The following is a 24,214-nucleotide window of genomic DNA, read 5'->3' on the forward strand; positions in this document are numbered from 1 at the left end:
GGTCGCCGTAACAATGCATTAAAATGCAATAATGGGCGATGAAAATAACGTATCTGCACTAAAGTGGCATCATTAAAAACGTCAGCTCGGCGCGCAAAAAATAAGCCCTCACCCAACCCCAGATCACGAAAAATGGAGAATCTTTTTTTCACCCCTTAGCTAAAAAATATCCTAGACATGTTTGGTGTCTATGAACTCGTAATGACCTGGAGAATCATAATATCAGGTCAGTGTTAGCAAAAAAGCCAAACAAAAAACAAGTGTGGGATTGCACTTATTTTATACAATTTCACTGCACTTGGAATTTGTTTCCTGTTTTCGAGTGCACGACACAGTAAAACCAATGGTGGCATTCAAAAGGACAACTTGTCCCACAGAAAACAAGCCCTCACATGGCCATATTGATGGAAAAATAAAAGTTATGGCTCTGGATAGGAGGGGAGAGGAAAACGAAAACACAAAACCAAATATAAGCTCCAGGGGTGAAGGGGTTAAGGTTGTTTTTCGACCCCCCCCCTTCTATATCTAATCCCGTATTGGAGAAGTGATATGTTTAATGCTATTTCTGGGAGAGCATAGTCCTCATTGATCGGGCGAAGTGGTCATCCTCAGAGCTGTGCCGAGGGCCTGCGCTCCCTGCACTTCTATGTATCTCTGGACCGAGGGCCTGCGCTCCCTGCACTTCTATGTATCTCTGGACCGAGGGCCTGCGCTCCCTGCACTTCTATGTATCTCTGGACCGAGGGCCTGCGCTCCCTGCACTTCTATGTATCCCAGGACGGAGGGCATGCGCTCCCTGCACTTCTATGTATCTCTGGACCGAGGGCCTGCGCTCCCTGCACTTCTATGTATCTCTGGACCGAGGGCCTGCGCTCCCTGCACTTCTGTGTACCCCTGGACCGAGGGCCTGCGCTCCCTGCACTTCTATGTATCTCTGGACCGAGGGCCTGCGCTCCCTGCACTTCTATGTATCCCTGGACCGAGGGCCTGCGCTCCCTGCAGTTCTATGTATCTCTGGACCGAGGGCCTGCGCTCCCTGCACTTCTATGTATCCCCGGACCGAGGGCCTGCGCTCCCTGCACTTCTATGTATCCCTGGACCGAGGGCCTGTGCTCCCTGCACTTCTGTGTATCTCTGGACCGAGGGTCTGCGCTCTCTGCACTTCTATGTATCCCCGGACCGAGGGCCTGCGCTCCCTGCACTTCTATGTATCTCTGGACCGAGGGCCTGCGCTCCCTGCAGTTCTATGTATCTCTGGACCGAGGGCCTGCGCTCCCTGCACTTCTATGTATCCCTGGACCGAGGGCCTGCGCTCCCTGCACTTCTGTGTATCTCTGGACCGAGGGCCTGCGCTCCCTGTACTTCTATGTATCCCTGGACCGAGGGTCTGCGCTCTCTGCACTTCTATGTATCCCTGGACCGAGGGCCTGCGCTCCCTGCACTTCTATGTATCCCCGGACCGAGGGCCTGCGCTCCCTGCACTTCTATGTATCCCCGGACCGAGGGCCTGCGCTCCCTGCACTTCTATGTATCCCTGGACCGAGGGCCTGCGCTCCCTGCACTTCTATGTATCTCTGGACCGAGGGCCTGCGCTCCCTGCACTTCTATGTATCTCTGGACCGAGGGCCTGCGCTCTCTGCACTTCTATGTATCTCTGGACCGAGGGCCTGCACTCTCTGCACTTCTATGTATCCCTGGACCGAGGGCCTGCGCTCCCTGCACTTCTATGTATCCCTGGACCGAGGGCCTGCGCTCCCTGCACTTCTATGTATCCCCGGACCGAGGGCCTGCGCTCCCTGCACTTCTATGTATCTCTGGACCGAGGGCCTGCGCTCCCTGCACTTCTATGTATCCCTGGACCGAGGGCCTGCGCTCCCTGCACTTCTATGTATCTCTGGACCGAGGGCCTGCGCTCCCTGCACTTCTATGTATCTCTGGACCGAGGGCCTGCGCTCTCTGCACTTCTATGTATCTCTGGACCGAGGGCCTGCACTCTCTGCACTTCTATGTATCCCTGGACCGAGGGCCTGCGCTCCCTGCACTTCTATGTATCCCTGGACCGAGGGCCTGCGCTCCCTGCACTTCTATGTATCCCTGGACCGAGGGCCTGCGCTCCCTGCACTTCTATGTATCTCTAGCCCTAAGGCCCATACACGAAACAGATGGTTGTACCCCAATATTTACCCCCAGAATCCCTCTCTACATTATCGTGTCCTTCTTGTGTAGAGGAACGCCATTGAGTGGTTAATATTATTGATAACCACGTTTTTAGTTGTTTTTCCTATTTCTATTCTCCTAATATCAGCCCCGTACCTCGTTTTTGAGCGGATTCCTTTTTTCTAATCCCATTGTGTGTGGCCAAGCACATTGTCAGCATAACCAGCGAGTGGCGCGGACAACCGGCCAAACCCGAGTCTACCTGGGAATAGTTCCCAAGATGGCCACAGCTTACGAGTTGGATGAAGAAGCAGTGAGTGAGCAGAAGACATCTCATCATCTGATGTCTATGATGCCACACCGTAACCGTCTGTCGCGGCCGAGTCATGTGGGACATGGAGGCCGCATGTTAACTATTGGCTGTGGTGGAATCCCAAGGTCTAGTGGTGGGGCTGGATATTGATCTGGTTTTGTGACCAGAATGGCTGAATGGTCCTGTATCTAACTATTTCACTTCAAAATTATGCAATTGGCTCCAGCAGTGACATCTCCAAAACGTCGGTGTTGCGGTCACCATGTCTACCCTCCTCCCGTGTCACCTTGGTATCCAGGGCAGAGATCTCTTGCTGGTTGGCAGTGGATAGGAGAAAGCTGCTCATCTGACCCTTAAGCGGATCTTCCACCTCCACATCAATGTCGTAGCAGGCAGTCTTCTTTTGGTCTGTGGGGTCCACACTATGGAGACATCCAAGCAGTTCAATGGATGTTAAGAATCTGGAGTGCAGTGACCGGTTCATGCCCTTCACTCTTCCCACATCTCTCTGCGGTCATACAATGCGCCATAATAACAGCCTGCACTCTGGCCTATGGTGACATTTGTCTTTCATTACACATACTGTAAGTATTCACACCCATATATGATGCCCCTGACCCTTCCTGAGATGTTTCCACCATGTGATTGGGGTCATCTGTAGTGAACAGACTGAGCACAACATGGAGAGACCCACATGTGGACCAGCATTTACAGGGCACACCGTCAGTGGGTGAGGGCACATTTCTGATCATCCCAGCTTATTCCAAACTTACAATTTTACACCATGGCCTAGCACTCCTCCTCTTATTATCTACATGAATTTCTAGAGGTGACAGTGGTGAAAACAACACCATGAGACAAGGACATGTCTACAGATCCCACATGAGGATCTGGGAGAGATACAAAACATTCTTGCAGGTCTGGACGAACAAAGTGGCCTACATCCTGCAGGTTTAGAAGAGCACAAGGGCCTCCTTCGTTCTTAGCCAAAAAGTCCTGAACCAGCAGGTCTCCAAACATCTGGTCTTCTGTCCACTACTCAGTTCCAGGATTAAGAACCAGATGGTCGGTCAAAGAGCTACAGAAGAGGAAGCACTTTCTAAAAAAGATGGCCGCCTCTCTACAAACCAACAACTTGAAGCTAAAGACCTTGAGTTCCAGCTGGAATTAATAACTGGAGGTCATTAGTCAAAAGGCTGGATAGTGTGAACTGTACAGAGGAGACCAGATGATAGAGGGACTGGGGGTCTTTAGTTGGAGGCCCATGGGGGGGACCTGGAGTTGTACCTGATGATGTGGTTGATAACGATAGGGTCTGGGGGCAGCAGCAGGTTGGTGAGCCTCTGTGGGATCTCTGAAAACTTTAACCGAGGACAATCAAATATCTATGAAATGAGAGAAAATACCCCAATAAATGAGATGAGCAAAAATGTATCCAGAACACGCAATGGCAAAACAGGACCCTCTCGATATACAGTGGATATAAAAAATCTGCACACCCCTAGCAAAATGCCAGGTTTTTGTCACGTAAAATTATCCTACCAAGAAAAATCATTTCAGAAGATTTTCCACCTTTAAAGTCGCCCATAATCTATACAAATCCATTGAGAAATCATAAATCGGGCATCAGCCCCCGGCACCAACTCTTTTCATCAGTTTTGAGGTGGCGTCTAGTTCTAGGTAACGTCACTGTTGTGCCAGTTGAAGCCATTTTCCATGGAAGATCTAATGCCTTGTAGCCTTCTGACTGACAACTTGCCATAGTTAGACCCTTTGTTGCATTGTCAGATGTTACTGACCAAGGCTTCTACTGTAAAATGCAACAAAGGAAAATGTCAGAAAAGGTGGACAATGTTCTGAGCAGATTCTTCTTGGTACGATTTCCTTATGACAAAAAAACTAGTATTTTACCAAGGGGGTGTCGACTTTTTAAATCCATTCTAAGTACATGCTGCCAGGAGCCGTGGGCACTGGATTGCAGCAGAAAATGTCTAGTCGAGGACATATGTTCACACCTGCTGGAAATACTTGTCCCCGCTGATGTACTCCTTGTCATGGCAGTCCTGTAGCTTGTTGGTCTTTATATACTGCCACAGAGCCTGGATGATGACCGCCCGCGTCTGTGTGTGGATCCCCAGAAGACGAGCAAGACGGGGGTCCAGCTTAAACTGTGGAGGCTGCAGGGACAGAAAGTGAGATCAGCAGCGAAGACCCAGCTCCCATGTCTGGACTTACCGAGACCTTTCACCAAGTGAACACAGGATGTAATAATGGCTGCAGAGCATAAGAAAACTTTTTATTTCACCTCTCCGTTGCAGAGATATTGGAAATCAAAATATTTGACCCCTAAAAAGTTGATTTTCATTAAGTAGGTGTTATCTGACAGTTTTCACGGGGGCGTGGATGGTATGTGCTGACCAGTCAAGAAGGCACCAACTGTCCAGGAAAAAAGAGCCTGTCCCCAGCAGAGTGCAGAGACGTAAGGACTAGAGATGAGCGAATATTTCTATATTCGGTTCGGATTATATTCACCAAACATAACCGAATGCCATTCATGTCAATGGGAGGCAAAACGCATGCCCCAAATCCTGCCAAAACACATCAAATGAGGGGCAGACACCAGGAAAGTGGCCTTAATTCACCCACAGTACAAACTGCAGCAATCAGCCAGAGATGAGGTATCGGGGTCTGGGACAGCGCATACAGCTTTCAATTGAGCGTCACAGTAAGGCTTCTTTCACACTTCCGTCGGTACGGGGCCATCACAAAGCGTCAGCGCGACGTACCGACGGAAGTGTTTGCTTTCACATTTCCGTCTGCGTTGCCGAGCAGGAAAGATCGTGAGAACTATATTTCCTGCTGGGCATGCGCAGTGTGAAACACTGGATGCGATGTATGGAAAAACGTTCCCTTGAATGTTTCTCCGAGACGACGGTCCACCAAAATCCGACGCATCCAGTGGACGACGCATGCAACATATGGCCATACGTCGCAATGCATCGCTAATGCAAGTCTATGGAGAAAAAACGCATCCTGCAGGCAACTTTGCAGGATGCGTTTTTTCTCTAAAACGACACATTGCGACGTTGGCCAAACAACGGAAGTGTGAAAGAAGCCTAAGACGAGGTGGGTGAAGGATCAGTGTAGGCCTCCATTGCTGGGAGCCCAGATACCACATGCAACACCTCTACCTGCTTCCATGCTGAGCCGCACTCAGGGGGCATAAATATCAGTTTCGTTGACCACCATCATCAGAAAAAGTTAAGGATAGTAACACGTGTAGTTGAGTCCAAGGGAGTGGAGGCCTGACGGTGTCGGAGGCCTACTGCTACAGGCAACACGCATGAAGGAGACCAGGAGTGTTCACATTTAAACAAATGAGGGCCTTACACCACAGAAGAGGCATCAATTTCCCCACAGTATAGATAGTATAATAGGGACCGACAGGTCTTTCCACTACACCCAATCCAGCAGATGGACACCCAACCAGGAGGGTCTGACACCACCGGAGTGGAATACCTGTCATGACAATAGATATAGTATAATTGGGACACACGTCTTCCACTACAGATAACCCAGCAGATGTAGGCCAACCATGACTGTTCACATTTCCACAAATTTGTGTTAACATCATCAGCAGGCATAGAAGCCAGACTAAAGGTATCACAGAGTGCAGTTATGAGACATTAGTGCATCACATTAAAAAATGCAATAACACCTAGTCTGTACAGTCTGCGATTGGGGTGCTAAAGTCCTTGGAGATCCATGACTTGATCATCTTGATGAAAGTTAGGCGGTCTACACTCTCAGGGGACTGCCGGCTGCGCTTATCCGTCAGGACCCCACCAGCAGTGCTGAAGACACGTTCTGAGAGAATGCTGGCTGCCGGGCACGATAAAACCTCCAAGGCGTGTGAGGCGAGCTCAGGCCATTCATCCATTTTGGAAGACCAAAATGTGAAAGGGTCCAAACCCTCCCTGATGGTATTGATAATCAGTTCTAGATACTCTTGCACCATCCTCTCCATTCATTCATCACATGTAAGACTTGGACTCTGTTGTGCTGGTGCACAAGCTGGACTAAAAAATGTGTCAAAGGACACATAGAAATTGCTTCTTCCAGTTCCACCGCTGCTGCTAATGTTTTGGCGTTGACGAATTGACGTGCCGGAGGTTGGAAGTCTACAGCTGCAATGCGAACTGTGTGCTTCACTGCTGTCTCGGGGAAAAGCACTCCTAAAGTTGTATAAAAGCATGTTTCGATACTCCAGCATTCGTGGGTCCCTTTTCTAGGGTGGGAATCATCTGGCAAAATTTGGTTTTATAACGTGGATCTAATAAAGTAGCAACCTAGTAGTCAGCATTATTCCTAATCATTACTATATGGGGATCATGTTGCAGATAGTGCAGCAAGAAGGCATTCATATGTCAGACTCTACCATGAGGTCCAAGTTCATGCATATCAATGAAGCTTGTTTCCTCTGTCCCCTCCCACCATCCAAGAACAACAGAGAGGGGAGGATTATCCTCTTCATCCTTCGCCCATCACCTCTTCCTCCTCCATTTGTTCCTTGGATCTTGCACCTTCTATAACAGTTAGTCTGTTATAACCAGCCCTCCGCGATCGCAGTAGTCCACCCTTCCTTGGCACCCGCCTGTGTGATGACAGTCTTGAACTTAGAGACAATCTCCCGCAAGCTATTCAAAGTCTGCTCCAGCATGTAAATGACCAGAAAAGTGATGCTGATGATGGTGGCATCGGCGCTAACCATCTTAGTAGCCATTTTGAAACTGTGCAGAAGGGTGCAGAGGTCCTTAATCTGTGCCCACTCTGTAGACGTGATATGCGCCACCTCGAACTGCGTTGGCCCAAGCTATGCGACATAATATACTGCGTCAGAGCTCGTTGCTGCTGCCACAGTCGCTGCAACATGTGCAAAGTGGAATTCCACAGTGTCGGCACATGGCATATCAACATGTTAACTGGCATGGACAAACACCTCTGTATCGATGCAAGTCGATGAGCAGAGGAGTGCAAACAGCGGAAATGAGCATACAGCTTATGTGCTTTCTGGAGCAGCTCACCCAGGCAAGGATAGTGGCTGAGAAAATGATGTACCACCAGGTTGAGGATGTGAACCATGCAAGGCATGTGTATGAGCTTGCCTCGCCGTAGGTCCACCACCAGGTTTGTACCGCTTTCGGACACGGCCTTCCCTGGATGCAGGTTCAGCAGAGACAGGCATTGATCAAATTCAGCCAGGAGAGTTGTCCCCAACTCTTCAGCTGTATGACTGCGATCTCCAAGGCATATCAATTTTAAGACTGCCTGATTGCGGTGAGCCCTTGCTCACGTACGGAGGCGGTGGAGATTTACTTTGCACTGTTGGAACGCAGGTGGAGGCCCTAGAGGAGGAAAAGCAGTGGAGGAAGTGTTAAATATAGAGGTTTGCCCTGCAAGCCTTGGGGATTCCAGGACGTGTGGAGCAGATCCTGTCCCCACACCCACCAGAGTCACCCAGTGCCCAGTCAGCGAGATGTAACACCCATAGCCATGCTTACTCGTCCAAGAGTCTGTGGTGGAATGCACCCTGACAGATGTAGTCAAGGAACGGGTGATGTCTGGTGCATGCTGGTGTAGCGCAGGTACGGCTTTCTTAGAGAAGTTATGGAGACTGGGTATTTGGTACTGGGAACTGCAACGGCCATCAGATTTTGGAAACTGTCTGTATCTACCAGGAAGAAAGGCAGCATTTCTGTGGCCAACAAATTGGAGATGGTGGAGTTCAACTGCTTTGTCATGTGTAGGAGGAAACAATCTTTTTTGTTTCGAAAAAAAGATGACTGAAGGGCGATCTAATAACCATGTATAAGTATATAAGGGGATAATACAAATATCTCTCTGAGGATCTGTTTATGCCAAGGAAGGTGACGGGCACAAGGGGGCATTCTTTGCGTCTGGAGGAGAGAAGGTTTCTCCAACATAGAAGAGGATTCTTTACTGTTAGGGCAGTGAGAATCTGGAATTGCTTGCCTGAGGAGGTGGTGATGGCGAACTCAGTCAAGGGGTTCAAGAGAGGCCTGGATGTCTTCCTGGAGCAGAACAATATTGTATCATACAATTATTAGGTTCTGTAGAAGGACGTAGATCTGGGGATTTATTATGATGGAATATAGGCTGAAATGGATGGACAAATGTATTTTTTCAGCCTTACTAACTATGTTACTATGTTTTACGTGACCACAACTGTGGGTCCATGGGCTGGCTGCAGTGCTGAGAGAGGGCAGAGTAGGATGAACAGGACAAACTGCTGGATCGTGAGAGGTGCAGGCGGAGATGTTATGGTGGATTGATAAACTTGTGGTGTACTCATTCTCTGAGATCGGTCAAAAAACAGCAGGCATGCCTGCCCGCTTCCGTTATAGCTGACGGCAGGCTCTCAGTCAGCGTAACTGAAATGGGTAAAGAACCCAAGGTTCTGCAGTCGAAGACCTGCATCTTAATAGTTGGCACAGTAACAGAGGAGGAGGAAGAATTAGCAGATGCGATGGATGGGGCAGCTGATGGTTGTTGAGATCTGCTGGTCCGCATTTTTGCGCAGTGAGATTCCCTCAGTAAAGCATGTTGCTTGCGCATGTGAATGTTCATACATGTAATAATCAAATTATTGGACTTTTTACCTCGAGATGGCTCCTCCTTTGTAGTGTCAAAAAAGGCCCAGACTAGGCAACCCTTGCTACCCCTGAGAGCTGCAAACCTGCGGATGCTGATGGTCACAGGCACAGTTGTGGCTGAGGATGCATTGCTTGTCATGGCTACATCACTACGTGTCTGCGACGAACGGCGCAACATAACCTCCTCATCTTCCTTCTCAGATGACCAACTCAGCTGTGTGCCTCTATGTTCATGCCAACTGGGATCTAACACATCATCATCCTATGTGTTATCACATTCCTTGCCCTTGGAGTCACCCTCCTCTTCTTTCCTTGACAGCACAGTACAGTCCATGTGAACCTCAGATATCGGAGTCTCATCAGGATCACCTCCCGCCCAGGGGTTAACATCTGATGACGAGGGTCAGGATACTGTTCGGACCGTACAGATTTCCTCCTCTTGACTCTGCGAAGCTTTTGAGTACACTTCTGATGAACATGGCATAAAATGTGTAAACAGCTCTTCAAACGCACCCATCTGTGGTTTCGTACTGTCAGTTGTACAGTTGGATAGTTGGGATGCGGGGGGAAGCAAGGGAAATTTGGGTGCCACCTTTGTGGACTACTGGGTGTGATGTTGAGGTGGAGGAAGAGGAGGAGAGGTCACTTGAAGCTGCACTTGTTATCCACTCGAATACACCCCCGACGAAGCCCACGTGTAATGCGTGTTGGGGCTGCACAACTCATTTTACCACAGTGGAGATCATGGGTAAGAGCTTTATCTGGCACTGTCAGTGATGTGAATGGTTTTTATAGTGATACACACCCAATTTTTTTTTTTTTCACTTTGACTGGTTGGATTGTCATTCTGCTCTCCACCTCTTCTTATTTTCAGCATTTACACTTTGATATGATTTTTCTTTATATACTTATTTAAAGCTGCAATGGCTGTTATTTTGAGCAGTATGATTTTCCCTGCCAGTGATAAATCTATCTAGTGTGAATTTACCTTATACTCACTGCACTGGCATTTTCTGATGTGTCTTTTTCTGCCTTTTCATCCATTTTAATATATGCAGTTCCTCGGTGTTACACCTTGATATCAGTTATTCCACTTTGTCTATGAATTTTTTGTGGTTACTTTGTTCTGATTACATGTAATTTTGAATAAATTATGATTCTGATTTTATTTGGGACTTTTTTGTGCTCTTTCTTTCTTTTTCATGTTGAATGGCTATTTGAGAGCATCCTGTGCTATTGTAGCACCCCTACCACTTGAGTTAAGGGGGATATGAAATTAGGAAATGTTTGTGTTTCTGAGTATGGAGCATCATGTGGGGCCATTATACAGTATGGAGCATCATGTGGGACCATTACACAGTATGGAGCATCCTGTGGAGCCATTATACAGTATGGAGGACTATGTGGGCCATTATACAGTATGGAGAATCATGTGGGGCCACCATATAGTATGGAGCACTATGTGGGGCCACTATATAGTATGGAGCACTATGTGTGGCCACTATGCAGTATAGAGCAACATATGGGACCATTATACAGTATGGAGCATAATGTGGGGACATTATACAGTATGGAGAATCATGTGAGGCCACTATATAGTATGGATCACTATATGGGGCCACTATATAGTATGGAACACTATGTGGGGCCACTATACAGTATAGAGCAACATGTGGGGCCATTATACAGTATGGAGCATCATGTGAGGCCATTATACAGTATGGAGAATCATGTGGGGTCACTATATAGTATGGAGCACTATGTGGGGCCACTATACAGTATAGAGCATCATTTGGGGCCATTATACAGTATGGAGCATCATGTGAGGCCATTATACAGTATGGAGAATCATGTGGAGCCATTATACAGTATGGAGCATCATGTGAGGCCAATATACCGTATGGAGCATCATGTGGAGCCATTATACAGTATGGAGCATCATGTGGGACTATTATACCGTATGGAGCACTATGTGGGGCCATTATACAGTATGGAGAATCACCTGGTGCCACTATATAGTATGGATCACTATGTGGGGCTATTATACTGTATGGAACATCATGTGGGGCCATTTTACGTTATGGAGCATCATGTGGGGCCAGTATACAGTATGGAGCATCATGTGGGGCCATTATACAGTATGGAGCATAATGTGTGGCCATTATACAGTATGGAGCATCATGTGGAGCCATTATACAGTATGGAGCACTATGTGGGACCATTATACAGTATAGAGAATCATGTGGGCCTACTATATAGTATAGAGCACTATGTGGGGCCATTATACAGTATGGAGCATAATGTGTGGCCATTATACAGTATGGAGCATCATGTGGAGCCATTATACAGTATGGAGCACTATGTGGGACCATTATACAGTATGGAGAATCATGTGGAGCCATTATACAGTATAGAGCACTATGTGGGGCCATTATACAGTATGGAGAATCATGTGGGGCTACTATATAGTATAGAGCACTATGTGGGGCCATTATACAGTATGGAGCATCATGTGTGGCCATTATACAGTATGGATCACTATGTGGGACCATTATACAGTATGGAGCACTATGTGGGACCATTATACAGTATGGAGAATCATGTGGGGCTACTATATAGTATAGAGCACTATGTGGGGCCATTATACAGTATTGAGCACTATGTGGGGCCATTATACAGTATGGAGAATCATGTGGGGCTTCTATATAGTATAGAGCACTATGTGGGGCCATTATACAGTATGGAGCATCATGTGGGGCCATTATTCAGTATGGAGCACTATGTGGCCATTATACAGTATTGAGCACTATGTGGGGCCATTATACAGTATGGATCACTATGTGGGACCATTATACAGTATGGAGCACTATGTGGGGCCATTATACAGTATGGAGAATCATGTGGGGCTTCTATATAGTATAGAGCACTATGTGGGGCCATTATACAGTATGGAGCATCATGTGGGGCCATTATTCAGTATGGAGCATCATGTGGGGCCATTATTCGGTATGGAGCATTATGTGGGGCCATTATACAGTATGGAGCATCATGTGGGGCCATTACACAGTATTGAAGATCATGTGTGGCCATTACAGTATGGAGCATCATGTGGGGCCATTACACAGTATTGAAGATCATGTGTGGCCATTATTCAGTATGGAGCATCATGTGGGGCCATTATTCAGTATGGAGCATTATGTGGGGCCATTATACAGTATGGAGCATCGTGTGGGGCCATTACACAGTATTGAAGATCATGTGGAGCCATTATTCAGTATGGAGCATCATGTGGGGCCATTATTCAGTATGGAGCATCATGTGTGGCCATTATACAGTATGGAGCATCATGTGGGGCCATTATACAGTATGGAGCATCATGTGGGGCCATTATACAGTATTGAAGATCATGTGTGGCCATTATACAGTATGGAGCATCATGTGGGGCCATTATTCAGTATGGAGCATCATGTGGGGCCATTATTCAGTATGGAGCATCATGTGTTGCCATTATACAGTATGGAGAATCATGTGGGGTCATTATACAGTATGGAGCAGTATGTGGGGCTATTATATTGTGGGGTTAGGGTGGGGTATCATAGTGTGTTTGGGAGCACTTTTGTTTGCATCATACTTTATTATCTGTTTTATTCAAGGTTTTTTATCCTTTGTTATTACATATAATATTAGGCCACTGGGCCATCTGCTTTTACTGCTCTTACATAACATGTGATATAATTTCACTATAAGTCCAAAAGTTAATTGCTTTAAGGAAAAACTTCCTGAATTGTAGACATTTTTTTTTTTTTATAAAAATCAAGGTTGGCCCTGGATTTTGTCCAAGCTTTGAACGTTGGCCTCTGTGTACTTGAGTTTGACATGGCTGCCTTAAATGTGGTTATTCTCATCATGATAACGGGTTGCAATTGCAAAGAGGTTGAAAAAAGAAACAACTTTGCAGTTTTACTTTTGATTCCTCTCCATTCTCACGAAGCGACCTCCACTGCAATCGGTGGCCAGTATCTTAGGCTTGGAGTGCAGTGCTTACAAGCTCTTTGCTATAGACCAGGGATGGGAACCTTCGGCCCGCGAGCCGCATGCCGCCCACTGTGGCTTTTCATGCGACCTGAAGTCTGCAATGCACGGGCTGCCTGCCCTTTAACTCCCAAGTGCACGGTACACAGCGTTCACTAAAGAATGCTGCCTGCCCTGCACATCAATTATGTCATCGGGGTGGGTGGGGTTAGTGCTGGGGTGGGTGGGGTTAGCACCGGGTGGGCGGGGTTAGCAGTGAATGTCTCCCATCCTCCTGTCTCGGTCCCAGAAGAGGAGCTGTTGTGTTGTGAATTCTGTGGCAGAGCTCCCTCCTGTGGTCACAAGTGGTACTTCGGCTGATTCTCTCTGTGAGCTTCTGTTGGTGGAGGGAAGTGGTACTGCGGCTTCTGAGTTTCCTCCCTCAGGTGATCTGGTGAGGTCGTTAGGTGCTTCTCTACTTAACTCCACCTAATGCTTTGATCCTGGCTTCCTGTCAATGTTCCAGTGTTGGACTTGCTTTTCCCTGGATCATTCCTGTGGCCTGCTGCTCTGCATAGCTAAGTTCTTCTTTGCTATTTGTTTGCTATTTTTTCTGTCCAGCTTGTCTATTTTGTTGCTGGAAGCTCTGGGACGCAAAGGGTGTACCTCCGTGCCGTTAGTTCGGTACGGAGGGTCTTTTTGCCCCCTTTGCGTGGTTTTCTTTAGGGTTTTGTGTAGACCGCAAAGTTACCTTTTCTATCCTCGCTCTGTTAAGAAAGTCGGGCCTCACTTTGCTGAATCTATTTCATCTCTACGTTTGTCTTTTCATCTTAACTCACAGTCATTATATGTGGGGGGCTGCCTTTTCCTTTGGGGTATTTCTCTGAGGCAAGGTAGGCTTATTTTCTGTCTTCAGGCTAGTTAGTTTCTCAGGCTGTGCCGAGTTGCATAGGCAGAGTTACTAGAAAAAGCAAAGAAAAGAAGGCATGCACAAAATGGGGATCACCACACTATAAATCATACAAATATTACAAAATTTATTGAAGTCCAAAAGCACTGAACACTGCAAAAAACACTTAAAAACACATAAAACAACCATTATGGGTCTTTGTATTTACCATGCATATGGTTGTTTTATGTGTTTTTAAGTGTTTTTTGCAGTGTTCAGTGCTTTTGGACTTCAATAAATTTTGTAATATTTGTATGATTTATAGTGTGGTGATCCCCATTTTGTGCATGCCTTCTTTTCTTTGCTTTTTCTAGTATATTAGTAATTGTGGCATGTGATGGGAGATCCCTTGTAGTGGTGCCCGCCAGTCTTCGTTTTAAAGCATAGGCAGAGTTAGGCGCAATCCACGGCTGCCTCTAGTGTTGTTTGGAGAGGATCAGGGATTGCGGTCTGCAGAGTTCCCACGTCTCAGAGCTCGTTCTATGTTATTGTCAGGTCACTGTATGTGCTCTGACCTCTATGTCCATTGTGATACTGAATTGCATTTCATAACAGTACAGGAAGCCCAAAGTACTAATGATTCTCAATAGAGGGAAAAAAAGAAGTTCTGAGACCATTTTTTTTTTCTTTGCACTGTGTTTTGCCTTTTTTTTCCCCTAGACATTTGGGTGGTTCAGTACACAGGTGTAGCGATGGACATTGGAAGTCTGTCTTCATGTGTGGATCAGCTCTCGGCAAGAGTACAAAAGATTCAAGACACTATTGATCAGAAATCTATGTTAGAACCAAGAATTCCTATTCCTGATTTGTTTTTTGGAGATAGAACTAAGTTTCTGAGTTTCAAAAATAATTGTAAATTATTTCTGGCCTTGAAACCTCGCTCCTCTGGTGATCCAGTTCAACAGGTTTTGATTGTTATTTCTTTATTACGTGGCGACCCTCAGGACTGGGCATTTTCTCTTGCACCATGAGATCCTGCATTGAGTAATATCGATGCATTTTTCCTGGCGCTCGGATTGCTGTACGATGAACCTAATTCAGTGGATCAGGCAGAGAAAAATTTGCTGGCTCTTTGTCAGGGTCAGGATGAGATAGAGGTATATTGTCAGAAATTTAGAAAGTGGTCTGTGCTCACTCAGTGGAATGAATGTGCCCTGGCAGCTATGTTCAGAAAGGGTCTCTCTGAAGCCCTTAAGGATGTCATGGTGGGATTTCCTATGCCTGCTGGTTTGAATGAGTCTATGTCTTTGGCCATTCAGATCGGTTGACGCTTGCGCGAGCGTAAATCTGTGCACCATTTGGCGGTATTACCTGAGCTTAAACCTGAGCCTATGCAGTGCGATAGGACTTTGACCAGAGTTGAACGGCAAGAACACAGACGTCTTAATGGGCTGTGTTTCTACTGTGGTGATTCCACTCATGCTATCTCCGATTGTCCTAAGCGCACTAAGCGGTTCGCTAGGTCTGCCACCATTGGTACGGTACAGTCTAAATTTCTTCTGTCCGTTACCTTGATCTGCTCTTTGTCATCGTATTCTGTCATGGCATTTGTGGATTCAGGCGCTGCCCTGAATTTGATGGACTTGGAGTATGCTAGGCGTTGTGGGTTTTTCTTGGAGCCCTTACAGTGTCCTATTCCATTGAGAGGAATTGATGCTACGCCTTTAGCCAAGAATAAGCCTCAGTACTGGACCCAGCTGACCATGTGCATTACTCCTGCACATCAGGAGGATATTCGCTTTCTGGTGTTGCATAATCTGCATGATGTGGTCGTGTTGGGGTTGCCATGGCTACAAGCCCATAATCCAGTATTAGATTGGAAATCCATGTCGGTGTCCAGCTGGGGTTGTCAGGGGGTACATGGTGATGTTCCATTTCTGTCAATTTCGTCATCCACCCCTTCTGAGGTTCCAGAGTTCTTGTCTGATTACTGGGATGTATTTGATGAGCCCAAGTCCGATGCCCTACCTCCGCATAGGGATGGTGATTGTGCTATCAATTTGATTCCTGGTAGTAAATTTCCAAAAGGTCGACTGTTTAATTTATCCGTGCCTGAGCACGCCGCTATGCGCAGTTATGTGAAGGAATCCCTGGAGAAGGGGCATATTCGCCCGTCGTCGTCACCATTGGGAGCAGGGTTCTTTTTTGTGGCCAAGAAGGATGGTTCGCTGAGACCTTGTATAGATTACCGCCTTCTAAATAAGATCACGGTTAAATTTCAGTACCCCTTGCCATTGTTATCTGATTTGTTTGCTCGGATTAAGGGGGCTAGTTGGTTCACCAAGATAGATCTTCGTGGTGCGTATAATCTGGTGCGAATCAGGCGAGGAGATGAATGGAAAACTGCATTTAATACGCCCGAGGGTCATTTTGAGTATCTAGTGATGCCATTCGGACTTGCCAATGCTCCATCAGTGTTTCAGTCCTTTATGCATGACATCTTCCGAGAGTACCTGGATAAATTCCTGATTGTGTACTTGGATGAGATTTTGATCTTCTCGGATGATTGGGAGTCTCATGTGAAGCAGGTCAGAACAGTTTTTCAGATCCTGTGTGCTAATTCTTTGTTTGTGAAGGGATCAAAGTGTCTCTTTGGTGTGCAGAAGGTTTCATTTTTGGGGTTCATCTTTTCCCCTTCTACTATCGAGATGGATCCTGTTAAGGTCCAAGCCATCCATGATTGGACTCAGCCGACATCTCTGAAAAGTCTGCAAAAGTTCCTGGGCTTTGCTAATTTTTATCGTCGCTTCATCTGCAATTTTTCTAGTATTGCCAAACCATTGACCGATTTGACCAAGAAGGTTGCTGATTTGGTCAATTGGTCTTCTGCTGCTGTGGAAGCTTTTCAAGAGTTGAAGCGTCGTTTTTCTTCTGCCCCTGTGTTGTGTCAACCAGATGTTTCTCTTCCGTTCCAGGTCGAGGTTGATGCTTCTGAGATTGGAGCAGGGGCGGTTTTGTCGCAGAGAGGTTCTGATTGCTCAGTGATGAAACCATGTGCTTTTTTTTCCAGGAAGTTTTCGCCTGCTGAGCGAAATTATGATGTGGGCAACCGAGAGTTGCTGGCCATGAAGTGGGCATTCGAGGAGTGGCGTCATTGGCTTGAAGGAGCTAAGCATCGCGTGGTGGTATTGACTGATCATAAGAACTTGACTTATCTCGAGTCTGCCAAGCGGTTGAATCCTAGACAGGCTTGTTGGTCGCTGTTTTTTGCCCGTTTTGACTTTGTGATTTCGTACCTTCCGGGCTCTAAAAATGTGAAGGCGGATGCTCTGTCTAGGAGTTTTGTGCCCGACTCTCCGGGTTTGTCTGAGCCGGCGGGTATCCTCAAGGAAGGAGTAATTGTGTCTGCCATCTCCCCTGATTTGCGGCGGGTGCTGCAAAAATTTCAGGCTAATAAACCTGATCGTTGTCCAGCGGAGAGACTGTTTGTCCCTGATAGGTGGACCAATAAAGTTATCTCTGAGGTTCATGGTTCGGTGTTGGCTGGTCATCCTGGAATCTTTGGTACCAGAGAGTTGGTGGCTAGATCCTTTTGGTGGCAGTCTCTGTCGCGGGATGTGCGTGCTTTTGTGCAGTCCTGTGGGATTTGTGCTCGGGCTAAGCCCTGCTGTTCTCGTGCCAGTGGGTTGCTTTTGCCCTTGCCGGTCCCGAAGAGGCCTTGGACACATATCTCTATGGATTTTATTTCTGATCTTCCCGTTTCTCAAAAGATGTCAGTCATTTGGGTGGTCTGTGATCGCGTCTCTAAGATGGTCCATTTGGTACCCTTGTCTAAATTGCCTTCCTCCTCTGATTTGGTGCCATTGTTCTTCCAGCATGTGGTTCGTTTGCATGGCATTCCAGAGAATATCGTTTCTGACAGAGGTTCCCAGTTTGTTTCAAGGTTTTGGCGAGCTTTTTGTGGTAGGATGGGCATTGACTTGTCTTTTTCCTCTGCTTTCCATCCTCAGACTAATGGCCAGACCGAACGAACCAATCAGACCTTGGAAACATATCTGAGATGCTTTGTTTCTGCCGATCAGGATGACTGGGTGTCCTTTTTGCCTTTGGCTGAGTTCGCCCTTAATAATCGGGCCAGCTCGGCTACCTTGGTTTCGCCATTTTTCTGCAATTCTGGGTTCCATCCTCGTTTCTCTTCAGGACAGGTTGAGTCTTCGGACTGTCCTGGTGTGGATACTGTGGTGGACAGGTTGCAGCAGATTTGGACTCATGTAGTGGACAAGTTGACCTTGTCCCAGGAGAAGGCTCAACGTTTCGCTAATCGCAGACGCCGTGTGGGTCCCCGACTTCGTGTTGGGGATCTGGTTTGGTTATCTTCTCGTCATATTCCTATGAAGGTTTCCTCTCTTAAGTTTAAACCTCGTTTCATTGGTCCGTATAGGATTTCTGAGGTTCTTAATCCTGTGTCTTTTCGTCTGACCCTTCCAGATTCTTTTTCCATACATAACGTATTCCATAGGTCATTGTTGCGGAGATACGTGGCACCTATGGTTCCATCTGTTGATCCTCCTGCCCCGGTTTTGGTGGAGGGGGAATTGGAGTATATTGTGGAGAAGATTTTGGATTCTCGTGTTTCTAGACGGAAACTCCAGTATCTGGTTAAATGGAAGGGTTATGCTCAGGAAGATAATTCCTGGGTTTTTGCCTCTGATGTCCATGCTCCCGATCTTGTTCGTGCCTTTCATGTGGCTCATCCTGGTCGGCCTGGGGGCTCTGGTGAGGGTTCGGTGACCCCTCCTCAAGGGGGGGGTACTGTTGTGAATTCTGTGGCAGAGCTCCCTCCTGTGGTCACAAGTGGTACTTCGGCTGATTCTCTCTGTGAGCTTCTGTTGGTGGAGGGAAGTGGTAATGCGGCTTCTGAGTTTCCTCCCTCAGGTGATCTGGTGAGGTCGTTAGGTGCTTCTCTACTTAACTCCACCTAATGCTTTGATCCTGGCTTCCTGTCAATGTTCCAGTGTTGGACTTGCTTTTCCCTGGATCATTCCTGTGGCCTGCTGCTCTGCATAGCTAAGTTCTTCTTTGCTATTTGTTTGCTATTTTTTCTGTCCAGCTTGTCTATTTTGTTGCTGGAAGCTCTGGGACGCAAAGGGTGTACCTCCGTGCCGTTAGTTCGGTACGGAGGGTCTTTTTGCCCCCTTTGCGTGGTTTTCTTTAGGGTTTTGTGTAGACCGCAAAGTTACCTTTTCTATCCTCGCTCTGTTAAGAAAGTCGGGCCTCACTTTGCTGAATCTATTTCATCTCTACGTTTGTCTTTTCATCTTAACTCACAGTCATTATATGTGGGGGGCTGCCTTTTCCTTTGGGGTATTTCTCTGAGGCAAGGTAGGCTTATTTTCTATCTTCAGGCTAGTTAGTTTCTCAGGCTGTGCCGAGTTGCATAGGCAGAGTTAGGCGCAATCTACGGCTGCCTCTAGTGTTGTTTGGAGAGGATTAGGGATTGCGGTCTGCAGAGTTCCCACGTCTCAGAGCTCGTTCTATGATTTTGGGTTATTGTCAGATCACTGTATGTGCTCTGACCACTATGTCCATTGTGGTACTGAATTGCCTTTCATAACACTGTTGCCAGAGAGTCCAGAGCAATCTCTGTGCCGGCAGCTCAGTGCTTGTGTGCAGGTGATCTGTGCCCCTCAGCTATGTGCCCTCTGTGATCTCTGTGCCTCCCAGTGATCTCTCTGCCCCCCGTAGCTATATGCCCTGCTGTGATTTTTGTCCCCTCCAGCTATATGCCCCCTGTGATCTGTCCCCTCCAGCTATATGCCCCCTGTGATCTCTGTGCCCCCCCAGCTATATGCCCCCTCTGATCTGTCCCCCCAGCTATATGCCCCCTGTGATCTCTGTCCCCTCCAGCTATATGCCCCCTGTGATCTCTGTGCCCCCCCAGCTATATGCCCCCTGTGATCTCTGTGCCCCCCCAGCTAAATGCCCCCTGTGATCTCTGTGCCCCTTTAGTTATGTGCACAGTTATGTGATCTCTGTGCCCCTCCAGCTATATGCCCCCTGTGATCTGTGCCCCCCAGCTATATGCCCCCGTGATCTCTGTGCCCCGCCAGCTATATGCCCCCTGTGATCTGTGCCCCCCCCAGCTATATGCCCCCTGTGATCTCTGTGCCCCTCCAGCTATATTCCCCCTGTGATCTCTGTGCCCCCCCAGCTATATGCCCCCTGTGATCTGTGCCCCCCCAGCTATATGCCCCCTGTGATCTGTGCCCCCCCAGCTATATGCCCCCTGTGATCTCTGTGCCCCTCCAGCTATATGCCCCCTGTGATCTCTGTGCCCCCCCCAGCTCCCAGCTATGTGCCCCCCTGTGGCTCCCAGCTATGTGCCCCCCTGTGGCTCCCAGCTATGTGGCCCCCTGTGATCTCTGTCCCCTCCAGCTATGTGCCCCCCATCTACATGCCCCTCTGTGTTCTCTGTGCCCCCAGCTATGTGCCCCCCTGTGATCTTTGTGCCACCCCTGGGAAAGCAGCTGTGAGAAGCAACATGATCAGCATCACCTAACATCACGGCTGCACCAAAGAGAAGGCTCAGCTCCCGTAATTAATTGTTTGACTAAATATACCGAGGTCATTTTCCAGGTGATCATTTTTATGCAGAAATTTCCAAATGGCCCCCGGCTGGAAAAAGGTTCCCCACCCCTGCTACAGACTGTAGAGCGCGCTAATGTAGGTTGTCTTTTAACCCCTTAGTGACGGAGGCAATTTGCAGCTTAATGACGTAAGTCCACAAGGACAAAGGACAGGGTCCTCGCCCCTCTGTACCAGTCCGCCACTGTAACCGATATCTATAACCCTCATGTACAGCGCCATGGAATTAATGGTGCTATATAAATAATAATAATAATAATCCCTTTATGAGGTTATAGCTGAAGCTTCCATGGATCCCTGTGAGTCTGACATTGTTTTCTCGTGACATATTGTACTTTATGTTAGAGGGTAACATTTCTTATGAAAAAGATGGAAATATGGTGAAAATATTTACAATTTTGCAATTTTCAAACTTTGAGTTTTTAAAACCTTAAATCACAGAGATATGTCACACAAAATATTTAATAAGTAACATTTCGCACATGTCTACTTTACATCCGCACAATTTTGGAAAGATAATTTTTTTGGTTAGGGAGTTATAAGGGTTAAAAGTTGACCAGCAATTTCTCATTTTTACAACAAAATTTACAGAACCATTTTTTTTAGGGACCACGTCACATTTGAAGTCACGTTGAGGGGTCTATATGACAGAAAATACCCAAAACTTGACACCATTCTAAAAACTGCACCCCTCAAGGTGCTCAAGCCCACATTCAGGAAGTTTATTAACCCTTTATGTGCTTCACAGGAACTGAAGCAATGTGGAAGGAAAAAATTAACAGAACTTTTTTTACAAACATTTTACTTCAGAACCAATTTTTTTTATTTTCACAAGTGTAAAAAGCGAAAATTAACCACAAAATTTGTTGTGCAAGTTTTCCTGAACACGTTGATACTCCATATGTGGGGGTGGGGGGGAACCACTGTTCGGGCGCATGGCAGAGCTCGGAAGGGAAGGAGTGACATTTGACGTTTTCAATGCAGCACTGGCTGGAATTGAGATAGGACACCATGTCACGTTTAGAGAGCCCCTGATGTACCTAAACAGTAGAAACCCCCCACAATTGACCCCATTTTGGAAACTAGACCCCTTAAGGAACTTATCTAGATGTGTGGTGAGCACTACCCCCAAGTGCTTCACAGCAGTCTATAACCCAGAGCCGAGAAAATAAAAAATTGTTTTTTTCCTCAAAAATGATTTTTTAGGCTGCAAATTTCTATTTTCCCAAGGGTAACAGGAGAAATTGTACTCCAAAAGTCATTGTCCAGTTTGTCCTGGGTACGCTGATACTCCATATGTGGGGGGACCACTGTTTGGGCACACGGCAGAGCTCAGAAGGGAGGGAGCACCATTGCAAAATTGGCTGGAATCAATGGTGGCGCCATTTCAAGTTTGGAAACCCCTTGATGTACCTAAACAGAGGAAACCCCCCAATTCTAACTCCAACCCTAACCCCAACACACCCCTAACCTTAATCCCAACCCTAACCCTAATCACAACCCTATCCCCAACACACCCTTAACCCTAATCCCAACAATAACCATAACCCTAATCACAACCCTAACCCCAACACACCCTTAACCCTAATCCCAACAATAACCATAACCTTAATCACACCCCTAACCCCAACACACCCCTAACCCTAATCCCAACAATAACCCTAACCCTTAATCACACCCCTAACCCCAACACACCCCTAACCCTAATCCCAACCCTAACACTAACCACAAACCTAACCCTAATCCCAACTCTAACCCTAATCCAACCCTAACCTTAACCCTAATCCAAACCCTAATCCCAATCCGAACCCTAATCTCAACCCAAACCCTAATCACAACCCTAAGCCCAACACACCCTTAACCCTAACCCCAACACACCCCTAATCCCAACCCTAACACTAACCACAAACCTAACCCTAATCCCAACTCTAACCCTAATCCCAACTCTAACCTTAACCCTAATCCAAACCTTAATCCCAATCCGAACCCCAATCTCAACCCAAACCCTAATCCACACCCTAATCCCAACCCTAACCCCAATCCCAACCCTAATCCCAACCCTAATCACAACCCTAACCCCAACACATCCCTAACCCTAATCCCAACCATAACCCTAATCACAACCCTAACACCAACACACCCTTAACCCAAATCCCAACAATAACCATAACCATAATCACAACCCTAACCCCAACACCCCCTAGCCCTAATCCCAATAACCATAACCCTAATCACAACCCTAACCCCAACACACCCCTAACCCTAATGACAACCCTAACCATAACCACAAATCTAACCCAAATCCCAACTCCAACCCTAATCCCAACCCTAATCCTAACCCTAATCCAAACCCTAATCCCAACCCTAATCTCAACCCTAACCCCAATCCAAACCCTAATCCCAACCCTAACCCCAATCTCAACCCTAATCCCAACCTTAACCATAACCCTAACCACAACCCTAATTCCAACACACCCCTACCTGGAATCCCAACCCTAACCATAACCCTAACCATAACCCTAACTACAAACCTAATCCTAACCTTAATCCAAACCCTAATCCCAACCCTATCCCTAATCCCAACCCTAACCATAACCTTAACCCTAATCCAAATCCTAATCCCAACCCGAACCCTAATCTCAACCCTAACCCTAATCCACACCCTAATCACAACCCTAACCCCAACACACCCCTAACCCTAATCCCAACAATAACCATAACCATAATCACAACCCTAACCCCAACACACCCCTAACCGTAATCCCAACCCCAACCATAACCCTAATCACAACCCTAACCCCAACACACCCTTAACCCTAATCCCAACAATAACCATAACCCTAATCACAACCCTAACCCCAACACACATCTAACCCTAATCCCAACCCCAACCATAACCCTAATCACAACCCTAACCCCAACACACCCCTAATCCTAATCACAACCCTAACCATAACCACAAACCTAACCCTAATCCCAACTCTAACTCTAATCCCAACCCTAACCATAACCCTAACCACAAACCTAATCCCAACCCTAACCCTAATCCCAACCCTAACCATAACTCTAATCACAACCCAAACCCCAACACACCCCTAACCCTAATCACAACCCTAACCATAGCCTTAACCCTAATTCCAATGCTAACCATAACCCTAACCACAAACCTAAACCCAAAACACCCCTAACCCTAATACCAACACTAACCCAAATCCCAACCCTAATCCCAACCCTAACCATAACCCTAACCCCAACACACCCCTTAACCGGAATCCCAACCTTAACAATAACCCTAACCACAAACCTAACCCTAATCTCAACCCTAACTCTAATCCCAACACACCCTTAATCCTAATCTCAACCCTAACCATAATCCTAACCACAAACTAACCCTAATCCCAACCCTAATCTCAATCCTAGCCTTAATACAAACCCTAATCCCAACCCTAACCCCAACCCTAACGCCAATTCCAACCCTAACTAATTCCAACCCTAACCCTAACTTTATCCCAACTCACTTTAGCC

At 46.9% G+C, this 24,214-nt stretch overlaps 1 protein-coding gene across 2 annotated transcripts in view; it reads right to left on the reverse strand.

Moving 5' to 3' along the window:
• The window catches only part of SMARCD3 (SWI/SNF related BAF chromatin remodeling complex subunit D3), a 211,252-nt gene that overhangs the window by 45,144 nt on the left and 141,894 nt on the right, over positions 1-24,214 (reverse strand). For both annotated transcript variants that reach the window (XM_069729035.1, XM_069729034.1), the window contains exons 8-10: positions 4,486-4,647; positions 3,758-3,855; positions 2,757-2,892 (exon numbers count right to left, since the gene is read on the reverse strand). In XM_069729035.1, coding sequence (XP_069585136.1) covers positions 2,757-2,892; positions 3,758-3,855; positions 4,486-4,647 — 396 coding nt within the window. The remainder of the gene's footprint in view (positions 1-2,756; positions 2,893-3,757; positions 3,856-4,485; positions 4,648-24,214) is intronic.

The sequence above is a fragment of the Ranitomeya imitator genome, chromosome 6 (assembly GCF_032444005.1).
Source record: "Ranitomeya imitator isolate aRanImi1 chromosome 6, aRanImi1.pri, whole genome shotgun sequence".
In the NCBI taxonomy this organism is placed as follows: Eukaryota; Metazoa; Chordata; class Amphibia; order Anura; family Dendrobatidae; genus Ranitomeya; species Ranitomeya imitator.